At 39.4% G+C, this 21,765-nt stretch overlaps 1 protein-coding gene across 4 annotated transcripts in view; it reads right to left on the bottom strand.

Moving 5' to 3' along the window:
• Window positions 1–21,765, bottom strand: part of tnr (tenascin R (restrictin, janusin)) — a 155,755-nt gene that overhangs the window by 26,665 nt on the left and 107,325 nt on the right. For 2 of the 4 annotated variants that reach the window (XM_058066132.1, XM_058066131.1), the window contains 12 exons: window positions 21,076–21,226; window positions 18,006–18,184; window positions 17,167–17,257; window positions 16,723–16,823; window positions 15,454–15,556; window positions 15,075–15,164; window positions 12,762–12,895; window positions 12,508–12,637; window positions 10,391–10,657; window positions 7,583–7,702; window positions 7,326–7,469; window positions 824–943 (listed from right to left, as the gene is read on the bottom strand). In XM_058066132.1, coding sequence (XP_057922115.1) covers window positions 824–943; window positions 7,326–7,469; window positions 7,583–7,702; window positions 10,391–10,657; window positions 12,508–12,637; window positions 12,762–12,895; window positions 15,075–15,164; window positions 15,454–15,556; window positions 16,723–16,823; window positions 17,167–17,257; window positions 18,006–18,184; window positions 21,076–21,226 — 1,630 coding nt within the window. The remainder of the gene's footprint in view (window positions 1–823; window positions 944–7,325; window positions 7,470–7,582; window positions 7,703–10,390; window positions 10,658–12,507; window positions 12,638–12,761; window positions 12,896–15,074; window positions 15,165–15,453; window positions 15,557–16,722; window positions 16,824–17,166; window positions 17,258–18,005; window positions 18,185–21,075; window positions 21,227–21,765) is intronic. The other 2 variants (XM_058066130.1, XM_058066133.1) reach the window with 2 other exon arrangements.

Below are 21,765 nucleotides of genomic sequence, written 5' to 3' on the forward strand. Positions count from 1 at the left end.
TTTAACTTTCCAGAGCTGGTGGCCATTGCATTTATTAGTTATACCAGACAGTGCCATTTAGCACAATGGGTTCTTGCATGGGAATAGTGTGGAGATATAATATCTCACAAAAGTAAGCAACCATTTCGTTATAGGACACTATCTTCTTCAAAGTCAGTGTACAGCTTGTATAGCAGTACAGAATTACAGCCAGATGAAGATGATTGAATCCACAACCATTCATGTCTAAATATCTGGCAACATAAGTGAGTACCAAGACAAATGTGTCTGGGGCTGCACAAGTTCTGCCCTCACTGGGGAGCTGTGGTTTGCTAAGAGGATGCCCTGTGACATTTTAAAGCAGAACATCATCACTTCCCTTGATAAACTGGAAAACATGATAAAACATAGGTGACGGTGATGGAGTGGCCAACTATGTCTCCTCCAGACCTGAACAATATCTATGGAGCATCCTCAAGCAAAAGAACAGAATGAGGAGGATTGCAAGGTGTCTAACATTCACCAGATCCATTAGGGATGTTTTCATGGAGAAGTGGAAGAGAATTCCTGTAACTAACTCTGCAGCCCTGGTGAATTCCATGCCCTTGAGGATTACAGCAGTGCGAGATAACAATGTTGCTCACACTAATTGTTGACAATCTGGACACTGTGAAGTGTACTCACATCCATTTAGACAATAATGGTTGCCTATTGACTTGTTTTTAGTGGCTAGTAAATGTAAATCAATACTCATATAAAGCTGCACACTGATTACTCATTATAATATTGTCCCTTGCAAATAAATTATGGAAATATAATAAGTAGAAGAGCGTGACAAACTTACCCTGGTTGTGTGTGAGAGTCAGCACGTAGTTGTCAACAGTCGACAGAGGGGGGTTCCACCTCAGCAGGGCTCCTTGTGGAGTGATGTTGAGTGCGGTCAACTCTGACGGCATGTCCATGGCTAGGGTTGGAGGTTGAGGCAAGGGAGGTTATTTGGAAAGCCTTTGACAATAATCACCATTCATGTCAGCATATGTATCTTCAGGTTTTATTAACCATAAAGAATGTGTTTCCTTTCATCACACAAAGACCGAATAGGTTATTGTCTTGTTATGGCCACATTTGAGGAGTAATTATGGACTTCCAGACATTTTGCATGAATCCTGCTTAATAATGACACTTTGCCACCATGACTACTTCCACCTCAAAGTGAAATTAGTAGAAAAATATGCTGCAGATGTTCTCTTGTTCAACCCTCTAACTAATTTCATTCTCAGACGGCCGAACATGCCAACACTGAGTTTGGATTTAATTAAACCTTTAACCTCAATGTTTCAACCGCAATTCCCTCTCAGGTGTGTTATTTTGGAACAGCATGGAACACGGCAAGCCAACACAGAAGATTGTCAGTCTTCCGAAGCGGTCTGGATCACATGAAATAATAATAGTATCTGACACTAATTAGAATAAAACAAAGAAACAGTACGTGTTAAAATGCTGTGGTGACTCGGAGTCCTTATCTCTGTGATAAATGAGCAAACTTGAATAAAGTCATTACTTTAATTGCAAAAAGGTTTAAGTAAATTATGCAGAGGATTATTCAGTCTATTAGATTGGCGATGGAGAATATGTAGGGAAAAAATGGTAAACAGGCAGCTCTCCTTTATCAAGGTTTCTGATAATCCAATCACCGTGTTCCATCTTCTGATTGCACTTGTGAGTCACTTGAAACCAACTACAGTGTCTTTGAAAAAAACAGACCAATAAGGTGAGACACAGTCCTTACACGGGACAATAGTCTACCTTCTGTTGAGTTTAATTCCACAGTGTTAGTGCGCTATTATGCACTTGAACGCATCCGTTTAACTTCAGGAAAAAAAGGCTTTTTATTTGTCCTTTGGTGGTTAATTCAGGAACATACCAGCTGTCCCGGGTGGCCGTGAGGTCAGTCTGATTTGTGCAGCGCCTCTGGCCATTATGTTCACCAGACAGAGCAGTTAGAAAGACATTCCTGCCTACCTGTGTGTGCTCCAGCATTATGATTAGTTAAGCTGCAATGCTGCACCCGCAAATACACAACACTTTTAAGATACATGGAAGAATGCAAGATAGTGCTTCATTATGGTAAGTAATTACTATTAACATTTTTATTATAATTGGCACTGGGAAGATGTAGCATGTGTGGTATGGCCCATTGTTTTGTGCAATTGTTTGCTGCACTTTTAATAGAAGCTTAGCAGAAGTCGAAGATACCGCCGAATGAGATGAGCCCACGTATACGCCCAACACTCACAGAAGGCAGCTTTGTAAAAAGCAGGCTTCGCTACACATCTTAAAATAAAGCCTGGAGCTATGCCAACTATCTACCAGCCAGCTACTAGTAGCTGGGAGTTTCACCATTTTGTTTTTCTTGAGTGGATAGGCTAAACTTGTGTGATGTTGCTGTTAAAATGTGAGTGGAATGTTAGCACTGAACCTCACATAACTAACACTTGCGTCCTCCTGTACCACTCCTTAATGTCACAGTGTTTCATGTAATATATGGCATATGGAAGGGAAGGTTACAATAGATCTTTTAGTAAGGTTTATGTGCCAGAGCCCCCAGGGAATGGCAAAAAACTGAGAGTCATTTATTGATGGCACGTTAACGTAACATATTAACGGTTATTATTCAGATAACCATAGCCAAACATAGACAAACATAACTAGTTTACTTGTAGCTTGGAATCTGCAGAATATGATGTTCTTTTGGGGGGCATTTGTGTCCTGTTTTTGTCAGTTGTCTTTATAAGTTTACATTGTACATTTTTAGTCGTACAGGAGTGATAGGAGTAGCAGATACTGGCACAAAAGCCTAGAGTAGTCTCTCGTGGCTGTCAGTGTGAAAAAAAAAAACATATATATATAAGTTGCTCTAGAGTATAAGTCACAGGTCCAGCTGAACCATGAAATAAAGTGTGACTATATAATGGGTAAATAACACGTTATTGCCAACGTAGGTGTAGTTGTATTTTCTGTGGGAAAAACGTCATTTTTGTCAAAGAAAAAAAAAAGAAAAGTAATAATTAAAATATCAAAATCCATGAATTTGTGTGAATGCTGATGATAAATAAGAACACACACACTTTGACATAGACAAACATGGACCAATATAAATCATTAGCTTTAAAGGGGAACTGCACTTTTTCATTTCATTTGTTTTCATTTACAGTCCTTATGTGAAACATGAACATGTATTTCTTTCCCTTTTCTGTGCATTCTAGCACGAGAAAAGTAGTTAATATGAGCTATCTAACAACAAGCAGCATTGAAAATACCTATTTTGATAGGAACAAATATTTAAAAAATGCCAACAATGTTCCATTTACATAACTGACTGAGCAATATTATTGCAGCAGCTAACTTGAAAAACTTTTTTTATCTCACAGACTAACGCGACGCATCGCTAATCGCTAGTCTCAGCGTCATTAACAGATGGAAGAGTGGATACCTAGTTCTCTATTTCACTACAAAGACTCAACAACATTCTTGTTTGCTGTCAGTATTTTTTACCTGAGAACTGGAGCACACGTCTCAGAGCAGAGCGGACATCGTAAGTGTTGTCGCTGCTGTTGTTGACAGAACTAGAATAAGTATGTGTATCAATGCGCTGAGAAAAGAAGTTTCGGTAGTGTTTTAAATCATCAAAATACGGCAAGATACTGCAACTATTCCATGTTATCATCAGTGTTAATGTAGGATCACAGCATGTATGACAAACGATGCGTTGTAACTGGTTTCTTTTTAGAGGGATTCATAGTTGAACTAGGTGTATCCTAATGGCAGCATTGTAAGCTAGCTGATATTAACTTTCTTGTCTTATAATGAACACAAAAGGGAAAGAAATATGTATTCACGTTTCATATAAGGGTTGTGAATGATGGATGATGATGAAGTGCAGTTCCCCTTTAAATCATTCCCATTAGGGCTTGCTAAAAGCACTTTGTAAGTATCTAAATTCAAGCATAAATGCTCAATTTTGTGTGTTAAAAATACTAATATGGGACCTTAAAAGGATACTTGAGCCTCATAGCTATTCCACAAACATTTTCCCAACTCAATGTTCATTGGAAAGAGGATAAATTAGGCTGACTTTAATGGTATTTATACTAAAACTCCAGTGTTGTGGGGAGAAACATTTATTAAAGGTCCTGACATTTTGCTTATGAGCCCACTGTTAACGCTTAAAGAGTCCATTTAGTGTCAACTGTTTCCTGGCAAAATGAAATATAGTTCCTTGAATTTTAATCTACTCCGATAATTAAAGAAGTAATGTTATGACGTATTTGTCCAGGCACTGCTATTGTAAATCATGTGTTTGTTATTACTAACAAGTGGCATTAAAAGATTCCTGGTTGGGCATTGTGAGGAGAATGGTATTTACCACTTCTAACAAGCTTGACTTTATGTTCTTTTCAGCCTACTATACAACCCCAGTGGTGCTGCTCTTTGTAAGCACACTGGGATTGTTAGTGTCTGATATCATGGAATTGTGAGGGGCACAACAGGAAAAAGATTAAAAAGCAAAAGAAAAAAAATGGCTTAATTTTTCTCCTTGCAATAGATTCTTGAAACCTGGCTTTTCTTTGCAAAAATCAGGGCTCATTGACATGCAAACACACCCTCTTCATTCTACTCACTCACACGCATACACACACACACACATTGAAGATTATGCATACACTACAGGGAGTGTGTTAATCTTGGGTGAAGGAAATTCTTTGAGCGAGAAGTGTGTTCCATATTTCTACGCGCTATGCTGCTCAATTCAGATTGGAAAAATAATCAGAGGTGATTCCTCCACTCATGGGGGCGGGGGAGATTTTAGAAGGAAGCGACGGAGCGAAGGAAAGAGAAAGTGGGCAGAGACTTGGGCGGGAGGCGAAAGAGGATAAAGAGGCAGAGTGCAGTGAGATGAACTTTGGAATAGGTTACCAATTACTTGGTCTTGGGGTGGACATTTTCATCTATTGCAACAATGCCAGCTGTACCCTTTGATTTGGTGTGATGTGTGTGTTTGTTTGTGAGGATAGTCCTTTTACACACATTTTGACCAACCCTTTGTGGCAAATAGACTACATGAGACATACTTCTTCATCTCGACAGGTCCCTTGAAGGCATGCTTGGATGAAGAACTCAAGAAGCCCTGACATCTCAATTAATATAAAGGTATTCAATACAATGGAGTAAACTGCAATATAAGATCACACAAATGCTAACGCAGCATGAAAGGTATCAAGGTTGGTCCACACATAATATAACCCACTAAAGCAGGTGATATGAGTTTGGAATGGAAACTACGATTCAAGCCAAGATATTGTCAGTATGTTTTTAGAGGAAGTAGATTAGGGTATGCCTAGGGACAAACCGGGACTAACATTCCCATTCTCCGGGGTTCGTTCAAATTTGTCTATGTCAATTCTTATTTTCAATGCCCAGTCCGCCGACCAGAAGAAATAGCTGCGAAAAAAGAAGAAGCCGGTGAAGAGCCTTTGCCTTAATTTCATCCAAAAAGAGTGGTCAGCTCAGTGAAATATTTGCAAGACAGTGACATCATGCAAAGGAAATTGTATCTCAAGATTCATGGTGCCTCATTTTTGACGCGATATGTTGGACTTCCTCTAAGCAGTCATGCCAATGTTGCAGAGGATTTCATGATGCCAAAATTGCAGGATGCAAATTTATTCATGGACTTTTAACAAAAGTCGGGAGATGCGACACGCTTCCAGTCTTCAAAATAAGAGTGATGTGACTACATCCTGTTTACTTGTGGTAACAAAATACAGGTGTCATAAAAAGTAGCTTACGCAAACATTTAGGCAGCAAACTATACTAGTGCTAATATGGTAACTCATCTCGTAGACAAACCTTTTTTTTTTTATTCTGCACTCAGGTTAGTATATGTTTTTTTTGTTTGTTTGTTTTTTTTTAGGTTAGTATATGTTAAGTACCAGTAGGATCACACTATCACGAACACATAAACAACGGAAATGGTTTTTCATGCTCTGTTTAAAAGAAAACATGTTTTGTGAAAGTGTAGTCCTGTGACAATATATCTGTGAGAAACTCAATGTGAAGTTGATTAAATAAATAATTTAAAAATACTGGGGAAGTTCAGAAATGCCATCCAAAAATCCTGATCCATGCATTCATCACAACCAGAATCGACTACTGCAACAGTATTCTCTACGGTACACCTTCCAAAACCCTCAACAAGCTACAATATATTCAGAACTCCACTGCCCGCCTCCTCACCTCCACCCGCTCCCGTGAACACATTACTCCTGTCCTCCAAAACCTCCACTGGCTTCCCGTTCCCCAACGCATTCACTTCAAAATTCTTCTCATCACCTACAAAGCCCTCCACGATCTGACCCCCCCCATATCTCGGACCTGCTCCATCCACACAATCCCCCACGTCCCCTTCGCTCCTCAGACTCCAACCTCCTGGCACTCCCCTGTAAGACCAAGCTCCGAACCTGGGGTGACAGAGCCTTCTCCATCGCTGCCCCCACCCTCTGGAACTCTTTGCCCTATTCACTCCGTGCTTGCCCTGACCTTCCCACCTTCAAAAAACAACTCAAAACCCACCTCTTTAAATCTGTTTTTAATGTCTAACCTTTTATATCTGACTGCTGTGCCCCACCCCGTTTTTTCTCATGTTTTAACTGTGTATTAACAAAGTAATGTTGTATTTTGGTGTGTCTTCTACTCTGTTTACTTGCTTTTATTCAACTCCATTCTTCTGTAAAGTGTCTTTGAAAAGCGCTATACAAATAAAATGTATTATTATTAAAAAGATCTCTGGTTAGCACCAGAAAAAAACACAAGAATCGTTAGGAACTGGAATTGAAATAACGAATTGGAATCGTGGGAATGTTCAAATTCAAAAGATGCCCAACACAATTTTGCCCAAATTTATCACACAAGTGTATGATCTCGTACGCTGGATTTGTTGCATAAAAAAGGATAAAACTCAAAACGTGCCATTTTTTTTTGGACAACAACATTGTCCAAATGTACTATGGTACTACACAAGCACTATGGTGGCGCTGCTATGAAAAGCTGAAGTTTGATTCGAGTTGGATTCACGTAAAATGTCTCATACAGATGAATGCACGCTATAGAAAAACACCCAATATAACTTTATGGTGTTCAGTCAAATCAACATGAAATTTGGTCCACACATTGAGAGGGGACTGACAAGCACGTGTATCAAATTTGATAAGGATTGGTCAAAACGTTTTATGCAGGAGCCTACTGTAACTGTTTCATTTTTGATGAAACTGAACTGTTGTTCCTACCTGTAAAGACTGAGGCTGTGACCATTTTGCTCTCCTGGCTCCCCCTGACAGCATTCAAACTGATCTCATATTCAGTAGCAGGGAACAGACTAGACAAGGTGTAGTTGGTCACATCGCTGTCAATCATGACGCTATCCACTCGACCTGCAGGAAACACAGCAATACTCAGCTTTCTCCTCGTTTTTCCAAAACAAAATGTATAACCTTTTAAGTTAGTGTTCATTGGTAAATATGATGTAAAAATCAAAGTGCAGTACCTCTGGCTGACTGATAGGACAGCTTATAATACTCAAATGGAGCCAGAGGTTTGATCCAAGAAATAGTCACTGTGTCCTCGGCCACAGCAGACACAGTCATCTGTTTGGGTGGATCCATACCTGTAATGCACACTTTGGTCAGGCACACAATTAACCACGCACTAACGTGTACAGTTATTGTGGAAAATGGATGTTTTTGTGGGTCACATTTGCGACTAAGTGAACTCTCAGTGCACATTTTGAATTTCAAGCACAGCAATTTACATACACTTTTAGAGAACAAGCATCATTCAAACTACCTTTTTCAGCACATTTGCATACATAAAACTGTCATTTGGCCGGGGGAGAAAAATGTAAATATTTCTACAAGATATTCAAGGAGCAACCTGTCATAATGCTAAAACTCATAGGGAACATTCACAAGAGATTGTCCGTCTCGTCCCACCCGCTGACAATTCTAAATGTGTTTCCTGTGACTATTAAGTTGCTGTGCTGTGGTAAACGATAAAACAAAGATGTGTGCAAACAATTAAACGTATGACAGTTTCATAGCTATGTCAGAAAACGGTGTAGAAAAGGAAAGTAAGAGATGGGGATAATAAGAAGATGATTAAGGCACTCTGTGCTATGAGAAACATTCATTCATTCATTTTCTACCGCTTTTCCTCACAAGGGTCGCGGGGGGTGCTGGAGCCTATCCCAGCTGTCTTCGGGCGAGAGGCGGGGTACACCCTGGACTGGTCGCCAGCCAATCACAGGGCACATATAGACAAACAACCATTCACACTCACATTCATACCTACGGACAATTTGGAGTCGCCAATTAACCTAGCATGTTTTTGGAATGTGGGAGGAAACCGGAGTACCCGGAGAAAACCCACGCATGCACGGGGAGAACATGCAAACTCCACACAGAGATGGCCGAGGGTGGGAATTGAACCCTGGTCTCCTCGCTGTGAGGTCTGCGCGCTAACCACGAGACCGTCGTGCCGCCCTATGAGAAACATTTCAAATCAAAAGAATAATGACAATTATTCATGAGCAGAGGGGGTAATTTATAATTCCTGGCTCTGAAATCCTTTAATTTCCACTTGGCTAAAAAAAAAAAAAAAAACAACTTTCTATATAATAAAAAAAACATGCCCATTCAGGCATGGTTATCTTACCAATTAAATTTGCTTTCGTATGGGCGAATGTTGAATGATAGCTTATGTTGTTTATTATTTAATGAAGCTTCCAGGGAAAGCAATAGAATACAAAATAACACTACAGCTTGCTTCAGAATTCATTTACTCCAACACTATTAGTGATAATGAATGAATGTTGATGCCTGTGTGTTCGTGTGTGTGTGTGTGTGTATATTTGTGTGTGTAGACTGACCACTGAGCAAAATCTGAACTTAGCAGTAGTAGAAAGAGTAAATAGTAGGGATAGGACCAGATATACAGTTTGAGGAGCGAACGACTCCCATTATTTAATAATCTGAGAGTTGCTGTATCGATAATAATCAGCCATAAATGTACTTCCATTTCTGTTTTGTGACATCATTACTTTGAAATGTTGAGCATGGAGTATTGACAACACTATGCTCAATTTGAAACTGTTGTACATCTACCATTGTTATGACATGTTGGGATTGTTTACTTTGAGCAGAATTTTTATCACACGCATGTGGCAAATACTATTTACTTCTCTGTGTGTCATTATATAAGGGGCATTGCACTGTTTATTTATTTTGGGTTATTAATTGGACAAGGGATGCACGGCGGACCGAGTGGTTAGCGTGCAGGCATTGCAGCAAGGAGACCCGAGTCCAATTCCACCCTGGGCTATCTCTGTTTGGATTTTCTCCGGGTACTCCTGTTTCCTCCCACATTCCAAAAACATGCTAGGTTAATTGCAGACTCCAAATTGTCCATAGGTATGATTGTGAGTGTGAATGGTTGTTTGTCTATATATGTGCCCTGTGATTGGCTGGCGACCAGTCCAGGGTGTACTCCGCCTCTCGCATGAAGACAGCTGGGATAGGCTCCAGCACCCCCTCATGAGGATAAGTGGTAGAAAATGAATGAATGAATAATTGGACAGAAGGTTAAGGCTTGTGTTTTTTCATTATTATATGCATTCTTGCTTGCTTATTGTTGTTGCACACAGGAGTATACAAGCAAACTTAGGACAAGTTAAGACTTAAATGTAAAAAATGTATGCTTGGGGATATGATGTGTTCTTTCACACATTAGAAAATACTGTCAGAATGACACTTTCATTGAATTGGCGTCTTTACTTTATAAGATAAAGATTAATGTCCACATCAACAAACATAAACCGAAGACTTGAATCTAAACCGTATCAAAACACATCGTTTGTACCGTGGCCTGTGTATCGAGATTCGAACACAATAAGCTACATGTGTGCTGGGTGAAATGCTCTTATATCAACTTCAGTCTCCCATCTAAAAAGCAGGCTTGCAACTAAATGTGCCGTTATTTTACCAAGACAGCAACTGAAGATGACAGACGCGTCACACTTGTCACCACACCTCCAACTGTACAATTTCAACACCATTATACGTAGATGATACAGCAAGTCTAAGTCAAATATGACAACCCATAGGACATCCAACTATTGATACACTAGTACTCACTAACTTTCAAATGGGAAAACCATCACTGCCATGGATTATTATTTTGAAAATTTCCCCACTGAGGGATGAATAAAGGCATATCTTATCAGTTTAATATGAGTGATAACAATACACAGTCAGTAGGAGTGTACTTATCACCTCTGCCTGATACGTGTGATACTCACCTGTCGTAAGGGATGCCGTAACAGGCTCAGAGGTAACGTCCCCCTGTATTGTAATCAGGCTGATGTCATACTGAGTGGAGGGCAGCAGCCCTTGCACAAGCGACCTGGTCTTGGAACCGTCCAGGGTCACCTTAGAGGTGTCGGTGCCATCGGCAGAGCTGTAGTTGAGGATGAAGACGTCAGCGGGCGGTGCCGGGGAACTCCAAGCCACCAGCACTGAGTCGGATGTCACCTCGGATAAGTAGAGGTGAGAGACGGGCCTGATCCCTGAATGGAATATTGGTCAAAAGTCATGATAGGAGAGTCTCCAAGACAGCGTTTTCAAGGATAGAAATGATGGCCATTGATGGAAATGTACATGGATGGACGTACAGCTGGTGATGAAGATGATACAATGATTGGAACTGGATGATAAAAATGATCAGAAGAGATGTTCCTGTCAAAAAAAAACGACGGTAAAGCACATGAACAGTAAGTTCATGTAAAGAGTAATAGGAAACACCCTTAGTCAAAGTGAAGGTGGTATACTTTGCATGTGACTGCTATTTACTTGTGATCTCATTAAAAATTCAAGCTGCTGAAGATCAATACATGATGTTTTTCTTCAAGACAAGTCTCAGGCACAGAAAATGAAATACTCCTAGTGGAGTGGATGAGAAGATGACAAGTAATTAACTTTTCTCCTTTGATCTCCCATCTTATCGTGCTGTCATCTCCCTCCATGCCAGATGGTTTGAGTCTTGTTAGTAGCGGTCCCACAGATTACGGAAAATTATGAAGTTCATTATGATGATGAGGGTGATGACAGCGGTGGTGGCCATGACGGTGAAGAGAAGAAGAATGACGACAGCAGATGAGACGAAAAGAGTCATCAAGAGGATTTAAAGACCAGCAAAAAGGCAAAATCCATCAGAAAGCAAAATTATGATGGGCCATGTGACTGAAAGTTCCGTAGATTATGCGACTCGGAGGAAACCCAAGCATTCATACAACAACATGAATGAATATAATGTAAATATCAAATACATGTGATTCGAGATCAACAGCCTGCTACAAAAGTTGAAATGTACTAACTGGTTCTGTAAGCTTTTTATTAGAGATACTCGATACTCCCTTTCTAACTGAGCTAATATGCAGTTCACAAATAAACACTGTACACACAAAACAAGACAAATACTCAAATACGAGTACAGTAATAGAAATGTCTAATTTGTCTCAACAAAGTCATTTAAAAAAATCATGACCAATGGCCAACTAAAACGTTCTGTGACTATAAACAAGTAAGACAGGTTAGTCTTGATAAGGTCGAAGTTAAGAATCAATTTAAATAATGCTGGCAACGGTACAATTTGGAAAGCTGCACATTTTTATGGTATCAGCAGAAAAAAAACAACACCGATATGAACCAATTTGTTGGCCTGACTTTCTGCATTTATTTTTAAGTATTGTTTTATATTATGTGTATCTGAGTCCTGTTTTGGGGCCGCACGGTGAATGAGTGGTTAGCATGTTGGCCACACAATCAGGAGATTGTGAAGATCTGGGCATCTCTGTGTGGACTTTGCATGTTCTCCCCGTGCGTGTGTGGGTTTTCTCCGGGTACTCCCGTTTCCTCCCACATTCCAAAAACATGCTAGGTTAATTGGGGACTCCAAATTGTCCATAGGTATGAATGTGAGTGTGAATGGTTGTTTGTCTATATGTGCCCTGTGATTGACTGGTGACCAATCCAGAGTGTATCTTGCCTAAAGACAGCTGGGATAAGCTCCAGAGCACCCCCCACAACCCCAGTGTGGATAAGCGGGATAGAAAATTATTTTTTTTGGGTTGCGTTCCTACTTGTCACGTTTGAATTCTGTTATGCTTGCTCTGCTAGTACAGTTCGCAAGTGAAGTCTGCTGGTGTTGGATCCAAAGACATAGTATACTTTAGAAGCTTTTATTGAAATAACAAATGCTATAAAGACAATAGCAGAATATAAAAATAACCTGTGTATTCAATCCAGCAGATGGCATTTTGGTCCTTCTTTATGCATATGTTCTTTACTGCTCAGCCTTCGGTCAACACAGCCGAAAAGAATTACTATTGCCTATTGTTATAAGACAATTTACTCTTACCAGTGAATGCATCTATGGTGGCCACGTTGCTCTGCTGTCGTCCTCTCCTAGCTGCCACTGTGATGGTATATTCAGTCCCGGGCTCCAGGTCTGTCAGAGTGGTGGTGGTTTCATCTTTAGGCACGGTCAGCTGGAAGAGGAATTTAATTACAAGAACATACATACAGTATGCTTGCAGATTCATTGGAGATTAAAGTATCTATCTAAAGGTACATGTCTAATTATATGGAGAAATGTTCATCAGTCTTGTTTACCTCAGTGGACACGCCAGAGGAGGATGTAAAGGTGACTTTGTAGAAGTCAATTGGGCCCTGGACCATGCCCCACACCAGGGTAATTGTGTTGTCTGTCGAAGCCGTCACGGTCAGATCCATGGGAACATCCAGACCTGATAGAATGGAAGAAGACCCACTTGTTAAAACTGAGGAAAAGGGGCTTCCTGCACAAGAAAAGCAACAATGAAGATGGATAGCTGAGTGGACGAGGTACAGTAGATACTTGAAAGGGGGCTTAACAGGTCACGACAACTATGACCATGCCATAAAAATGGCATTAAAGCAGTAGATGGCAGCCAAATTACCGTATTTTCCGGACTATAAGTCACACTTTTTTTTATAGGTTGGCTGTTCCTGCGACTTATACTCCAGAGCGACTGATAAATGAAAAAAACTGTTTATGTTACATAAACATTGGACACCTTTTCTGTTCATGTCCATAGTTTAAGAATGCCAACACCTTACTTAAAAAATGCCTGTATAGTTAATAAATTATGTTTAATGTTTTATAATGGTTTAATGTTTTATAATAATCTGAGTCTCCTAGCTGTGTGGCCTTCTATTTCCATTATTTCCTATTAGAACATTTCAGGAATTGATTTTTAAACATTGTACTGCATTTCTTTCATTCGGCTGATCATTTGCTTCCCGAACAAATGTCTGAATTGGAATTAATTTACAATCTTAATTATTGGCTTGTTAACACAAAAATATGTAGAGGCCAATTACATTTGAAGTCTTTTCATTGCTGTTACCATAGCAATACGCTCTGATGATACATACGTATGTATCCAATGGATGGATTGTTTGGCCTTTATTGCAGGTATTTCCTTCCATTGATAGAAAACAAACATTAAAAAAAAGCTTCACATTCTGACTTCCTGAGAGACAAAAAATGGACTGTTTATGCTTGGATGACATTAAGGCTGCTGTGAATACACTCTGATGTTGTGGAAAGCACTTCCGCATCTTCAAATGTGCATAAAACATTCCAACCATGACATTTTGCCAATTAGCAGCTGGAGTAGCAGCTGCCGGTATGTATGTATGTATGTATGTTTGTGTGTGTGTGTCAGTGTTAGCTGTTAATAATGATTAGTCTTGACGTGGGGATGCTGGATGTTGCACATTCTGTCTTGGAATAAAACTGTGCTTATTTGTAATCTAAGGTGCAATTACTCAATGGACAAGAAAATCAAATGGCATTGACAAAAGCCAGTGTTGAACCCTCCTCTATTTATTCATCAGCCGATGAAGCCACACAAAAAAAACTCCAATATGTTGTTAATCCTCTCTGCTTTCAGGAACTCACACTTTAATGGGATGAATATCTGTACGTGTCGGACATACAGGGGGTGTCGGAGGTGTTGTGCTGTTTAGAGCTGTTTGCCAAACACTGATAGACAAGTCACACAGATCAAAGAGGATTTCCACAACTAAAGGTGCAGTGTTGTTTGGAAAACTGCGACATAATATTGACATTTGCACTTGACAGTGGGGAAATTGAGATGTGGAAATGTGGGAATATGGCACTGGTCTTTTTTAAAGGGGACCTGCTCATTTTTGGCCTTTTGTATTGCGTTGTGGACCCCTATAAAGCAGCTAGACATGAAAAACCACGCAAAAAGCTTTCTAGATCTTCCAGAATCTGCACCTTTGTATTCAAGCTGGATTTCCTCGGATTTCCATGGAAATTTAACTCCTGAGTAATACACATGAACACAAGTTTCATGTCTTAAATGACTTATTTTCTCTGATGATATGTACTATATTGGTTCATTTGTGGTTCTAATAATGTTAATACCTGTTTTGAGAAGATTATTGTCTATGCTCTAACTATGAAAACATTTATGACAAATAAATCCTCCTTTGCGGAAATTCACTCATCACAGTTGGGTGCGGGGACAATTAACAGCAATAAACGCTAGATTACTGTATAATATTTTTAGCACTGCTTTATTAATCATTGTTATCTTAAAATTAGCATCATAACTGCTCTTGTTGTTTGCTAATTTGCACCTTGTGGTTTTCAAGTTCATGTGTCCAGATACTTAGTGATGGACAAGTTTTCATTTAAATATAATTTACAACCAGTTCAAGGGGGTATTTGTATTACTATTTATACTCTTTTTTTCATTTAAGCTGAATAATAAGAACATAACCTGATTTTATTTTATTTTTTTTTTCCACCACATTTAGGTCATAATGGCAAAATCACATCCAGGGGTGTTTGGGGGGGAATTACAGTTTAGATGTAAACCGTTTCCACATTGATGAAAGGAACTCACTCACCCGTTCTGGCGTTCATCGTGGCCGTTGTGCTCTGGTTGTCACCTCTCATGGCAGAAATGCCAATACCATATTCCGTCCCAGGCAGCAGGTCTAAAACATAAATTAACATCCAAATATGGGGACACAAACACAAGTTAGAGAAAAAAACAACAAGCTTCCAATTTCCTTGCTGCCAATATGCCCAAAGGACAACAAGCATGTGGGCAAATACAATCAGTTGTGTAGCCCATCCCCATGTAGAGCTCACTCCCATTTTCCTCCGTAGACAGCAGATGAGCTGTGATGATACCACAACGATACACTGTGCAAATAACCTTCAAGGTGGTTGATGGCAATTTCAGAGGGATGCACACACACGCAAAAGATGGTCTACACTTACCAGTGAGCGTGGTCTTTGTGGTTGCTCCCTCATTTCTTGGTACAATGACTTTTTCGTATTGATCACCTGCCAATGTGCTGTACACCACCTGGTAAGCATCCACCTGCATGGGCATATGATTGGGTGGGATAAAACTATTGCTCACACACATTTTTATTTTTTGTTGAAAGACTAATATTACAGCGGCTGCACGGCAGCCGAGTAGTTAGCACACTGGTCACACAGCTAGGAAATTCGGGTTCGATACCCCGCTCGGGCATCTCTGTGTTCTCCCCGTGCATGCGTGGGTTTTCTCCGGGTACTGCGCTTTCCTCCCACATTCCAAAAACATGCTAGGTTAATTGGTGACTCGAAATTGTCACAAGAGAATTGTCCAAATTGTTTTAAATACAGTAGCAAAGACCATATTTCAGACATAGTTGCTAATTGTGATTAATCATGATTAGTTAATTAAAATTTTGATTAATTTGATTAAAATGTGTAATCATTTGATAGTACTAATACAAATAAAATGTGAGACCACAAATGTTTTTTTAGTTGAATGAATTGTCCATAGGTATGAATGTGAGTGTGAATGGTTGTTTGTCTATATGTGCCCTGTGATTGGCTGGCGACCAGTTCAGGGTGTACCCCGCCTCTCGCCCAGCTGGGATAGGCTCCAGCATGCCCGCGACCCTCGTGAGGGAGAACATGCAAACTCCACTCAGAGATGGCTGAGGGTGGGATTGAACTTGGGTCTCCTAGCTGATCGCTGTGCAGCCAGAACTGATATTTTAAATTATTTCATTATTTAAAGGTGTATTTATTGATGTAATAAGTACATAAATTAATTTATTCTCAAAATATTTACTTATATATGTAATTAATTAATGACACATTTCATTAATTATTTTATTTAACCTTACACTTCCACCGTGTCTCATCTATTACTCAGTTTGTTCACTTCCTGTGTTTACATTTTTGTTAACATTTTCTAGTGTCTTTGTTCTCATTGTCATAGTGTTCCTCCGTATCTGTATTTGAATAATCCTAAAAATAGAAAAGAGCGATACAATTATGAACATGTAATTATGGCTAGTGATTCTCAGTGGACTGATTGCTGTTAAAGAGTACTTTCTTTTTCATCCTTTAGAGTGAAACATTGTAGAACAGATATATTCACAACGTTTGTGATCACTCTTTCTGTATATACTACATACCTGTAGCAGCAACATACTGTAACATACATGTTTTTTAATAATGTTTTGGATTGGGTCCGAGTGAGATTACCTGTGCCTCGCTGTTATCCCATTCCAGCTCCAGTGTGGTGGAGGTCTTGGAGAGGAGCCGAAGGTTCTTAGGGGTATCGATCTCTGAGAAAAACGATAAAGCTGACAATGTTGGGGACACTTGAGACCAATTCTTCGGGTAGGGGATGTGAACATGCAGACATCAGCATTTTAATCAGCATCAGAAACAGATGCTACCTGCTGTGTTGTACAATAACGCCACTCTATGAGCGATACCAGCAGTACTACATGCATGCGGAGAATACACATTACCCATTCATAATAATAGGTATACCAAGCTTTGTACAAACTTTACGGGACTCTGCCAAATGACCTTGAATAGTACCCCACATCAGGCCATGTGTCATCAACAGTTCTATTCCCGGAGGCAGGCACAGGATAGCATGCAGCATGATTACCCCATCTGCCTGCTGTCAGCCCTCACCGGTAGTAAATTCAATGGATATTAATCCACTGGTGTTCCCGTTTCTCACGCCACTCACAGACACCTCGTAACGGGAGCCGGGTCGCAGGACCTTCACAAAAGAGAAGGCAGAATACATTTATTGTCACTTTCTTCGGAAAATCTTTAAAACACAGAGTGGTGTAATGGTTTGGTTCGGTACATTTTCGGAATAGTAACAAAAGTTAAAACTGCTTTGGTTTTGTCTAAACAGCTTAAAAATAAAAGTGCTGGCATGTAATTCTCCCAAAAATTCATTCATTCATTCAATTTCTACCGCTTTTTCCTCACGAGGGTCGCGGGGGTGCTGGAGCCTATCCCAGCTGTCTTCGGGCGAGACGCGGGGTACACCCTGGACTGGTCGCCAGCCAATCACAGGGCACATATAGACAAACAACCATTCACACTCACATTCATACCTATGGACAATTTGGAGTCGCCAATTAACCTAGCATGTTTTTGGAATGTGGGAGGAATCTCCCAAAAATAACATTCTCAAATAAATGTTATCTGTTTATGTATTTCAGTGGGAAGGCCAAGTGTTCCCAAACAGGATAATTTACGTTTTTAAAATTTTCAAACTCTGGCCTCTCCTTGACTCGCACTAGTGAAGAGCTGGCCTGCATTATATTTGTTTATTTGTGACTATATTGCCAGTTACTCATCCTGTCCCTCACTTCATGTGTCCCATGGGGGAACTTGGCACGCCTCTGTACCGATTGTAGCGTATCTATAAATGTGATTACAAATACATGCACGTTGCACACCAAGTAATACTACATTACTACACCAGATGATGAAGTAGCATCCCTCCCACTCACCTGCAGGGTATACTGGCTGAGTGTGGGCTGGAGGCGGAACGTAGTCCGTGGCCCCTCTCCTCCCACGAGGCCATAACGCAAAACAATCTGATCAATCTTGGCTTTTGGCGGGGTCCACTCTAAGAAGGCTACCGTGTCGGACACGTCGCGCACCACCAATTCAGTCGGGCCATCGATCACTGCAAAACAAATACATGGTGGCCAATTAAACACAACATATCGATCAAAGCTGGCATTTGGTGACCTTTGTATCAACTATTTGGTATGCAATTGGGGAAAATTAATTACTGAAAATATTTTTTTTTTTGGATTTGCCTCTATATCGCACCATAATGTGATTGGTAGACTTTTCAGCTTTAAATTAAGAAGTTTGACAAAAAAAAATGCCATTCCAGGGTAAGAAACAAAGAAAATGGACGTGTTTAACAAAAAAGTAACAATAATTAATTATAATAATAAAACAGGTAGCTTAAATTCAACTCTGTCTTAAATTTAATATTTTCTGTGATCATATCTGTTATATGGGGTAATATGAGTATGAATTACTGTATTTCTGCACCTAACTGTATGCGCTAAACATTAATAGTACGAAAGCTCCATCAGAGGTCTGGAATCCAACAGTAGCTTTTCACAGACGTCTTATGGGGAATTGTTTTGTTTGGTTTTTATTTTTTTTTTAAATCGGGAAATGTTTCTTAATGGGTTTTCCCTGACAAGTTGCTGACAAATACAATAAGCATTATCTGTATGAGGAGTTTTTAAAAAAGCCATCATTATCTTTCCTCATGTTCATTTCTCAGAAACAAATAATTACAAGTGTGAACACACATAAGGTGTAATGATGATATACAATATGGGATAACATTTGCCACATGCAGGTTGCTTATACACTACAGCAACTGCTAGAAAATGTGATAATTGGCACTATACTCTACTTTATACCTTGAAAAAAAAAATGTTTCCCCCCAAATAATTGTATCTTCCCAAATACTGGATAACGGTGCTTACTTACTGAACTGCAAAGAGAACAAAGTGTCCATTGGGGCAAGCTGTAATCCAACAGTTTACATAGTGTCCTTTATTTTGTGTCCTTTTTGAGTCTCTTTTGAGATTAAGGGCTATATAAATAAACTTGACTTGTAGGTAAGCGGTCGTCTGTGTATCATTATAGAGTGTGCATGCAGGGAGTGTCTTAGCTGCTCACCGATGTCTGGAGGTGCTAATAGTCTTTTCCACCACAATCGGTGGGTCTACCCAAGCTTTTTTTAAAAACCAGAAATCATCATCAACTTGTAATGACCAAATTTACCATCCAATGTTGTGTCTCCACTCAATAAATGCGGATGTATGTTACCACTCTTTGAGTTCATACATGTTAAGTCAGGGGTCTCCAGTCAGTAGCTGATGAGCAACCAGGGATTGACACATGCAAATAGGAGCCATGTATTTCATTAAGCTTTTCAGATAGAAATAAGTATCATACTCAAGTTTGACACATTGCAGTGCATATTCACACGTATCCTTGATGTATTCAAAATTGGGCCCTGGGGCCTTGTCCTGAAACACAGCTAGCTAAGGAAGACAAAAGCTAAGAACCGCATACCACATCAGGTGTATTTCTCCTTTTGGTTTTACTCTCGGACTCCTCATCATACTTCGTCCATCTTAGAGGAGGAATAAATTGTTCTTATAAATAACTGAGTGGCTTCAAATATGTCCTCCTCTTATTATGTTATCCAATAAGATGTGTTGTCACAGGCTGTCGTGAAACATTAATGAGCAAGCGGCATCCCTTCATGCTTAATTATAACTCGTGACTTAAACAAAGTCTAGACAGAAAATTATTATTTTATATATTATATTATATTATACAGACATCAGTCTGAAATTTTATCCACAAGTTTTTAATTCAATCCATTTGAACTAAACCATCTGGACTAGAAGTGAAGGCCAGTGTCTGTTTATTTAACACACATTTTGCCAATGCATGGGATGTGTCATTTTGTTTAAATAAGGGCTAGTTACAGGCAGGCTAGTTGGTTGATATACAGTATATTTGGCAATAACTAAAAAGCTTATTGCATTATTCTCAATATTGCATGCATTTTTGTATTATTGTTGCTATTACAAGGCAGTGGATTGTCAAAGTTAATTTGAAACATACTTTTTAAGGCATACAGTAATTACTCCATATGTATACATAAGTTTTAATTACCTTAATTCATGTAAGAGCAACAGTAAAGCCCACTGCATTACAATTATAAAATAATGTTTCAATAATAAGCTCCAGCATACCCCTGCAACCTTAATGAGGATTAAGCGGCATAGAATATGAATAAATGAATGATGCATTTATGTTTAATTTTATGAGAATGAACAGTGGAACCTTGGTTACCTTCCGGAAGGCCCCAGTCTACCTAAAATGGATGCGAACTGAATCAAATGGTCCCATCACAAATTATGTAAATCCATTTACATTGTTCGAGAAAGCCCAAACTGTTAACACAATACACATTTTTATAGTATTTAGTATGTGACCTGTAAGATTTATTATGTAATTATTTTTGTGTGAATATGGTAATTCATGTCAAAATGCAATGACGGCAAAGAGGGAAATCATCTGCCAGCCTTGCTCACTATTTTTTTCTCAAAAGACGAAGTGTTCGGTACTTGAAGCAACGTTTTTCCAAGTTACTTTATCTCTCCAGCTAAATTAAAGACAAAAATAAAACTGGCAGTGACAAGGTGTATACAGCTCTCGTGAAACACGTGGTGTACGAAACAACTTTTTTTCAAGTATAACAGAGCAGTCCAAGCTGTCGTAATTCTACACTTGATCATGTTTAAGATTTGTCTGATCAAAATATGATGGCTGCCCAAGACATAGAAATGTGATATTAATGCCCACTAAACTACTTCCTGAATCTGGTAACATCTATCCATACATGAGCACATCAATGTTTAATCCACAGGAATCAAAGCATGTGAAAAGAGTAGCATCTTAGAGACATCTGGACTAATTTACAGTAGTTAATCTGTAAACCAGTATGCGTAGTATTTTTGCACTTACGTGTAGTAACAGTCGCGGTGAAAGGCTGACTTCGACCCTGGTCCCTGAGCGCCACCAGGTTGACCGTGTACTCCTCCCCTGGTCTCAGACCAGTTTCCACAAAGGAGGTGATGGTGCTGGGCAGCTGGGCAGTCATCCCACCATCATTGTCCTGGAAACGGAACAGATGTGAAAATATGGTAACAACTGTGTACGCAGCCTCATATACATTATATATATCAGTGGTTCCAAAACTTTTTACACTCCTGTACCCTTTCAGACAGTTGACCTCAACGCACGTACGCCTGCATACTTAAAAAACATAAACCTTTTCATCTTAATTAACTTGAAATATAGACATAAATATTGGAACACCAATGTAGGACTCTTCACTATTAAACATCAATGCAGAAAATAATAATGTAACATATTTATTTGTTCATATGATACACACAGAACAATGAACAATTTCATGCTCTGTCTCCTTTTTGCTCAAATTTCCCATTCTCGTAATTGCAGCACTCGTAATTGTGAATTTAGGCAGTTATTGTTTTTCATTCATTCATTTTTTCACACCCCCCCATGACAACTTTGGGAATCATATGCATTTGCTTCTAAAATACAGATGTGTGTGTGTGTGTGTGTGATGTGTTGGAAGGAAAGAGATTGCAAACATCCCCCATTCCAAACTGTAATTATAGTTGCAATTTA

The sequence above is a fragment of the Doryrhamphus excisus genome, chromosome 3 (assembly GCF_030265055.1).
Source record: "Doryrhamphus excisus isolate RoL2022-K1 chromosome 3, RoL_Dexc_1.0, whole genome shotgun sequence".
Lineage (NCBI taxonomy): Eukaryota > Metazoa > Chordata > Actinopteri > Syngnathiformes > Syngnathidae > Doryrhamphus > Doryrhamphus excisus.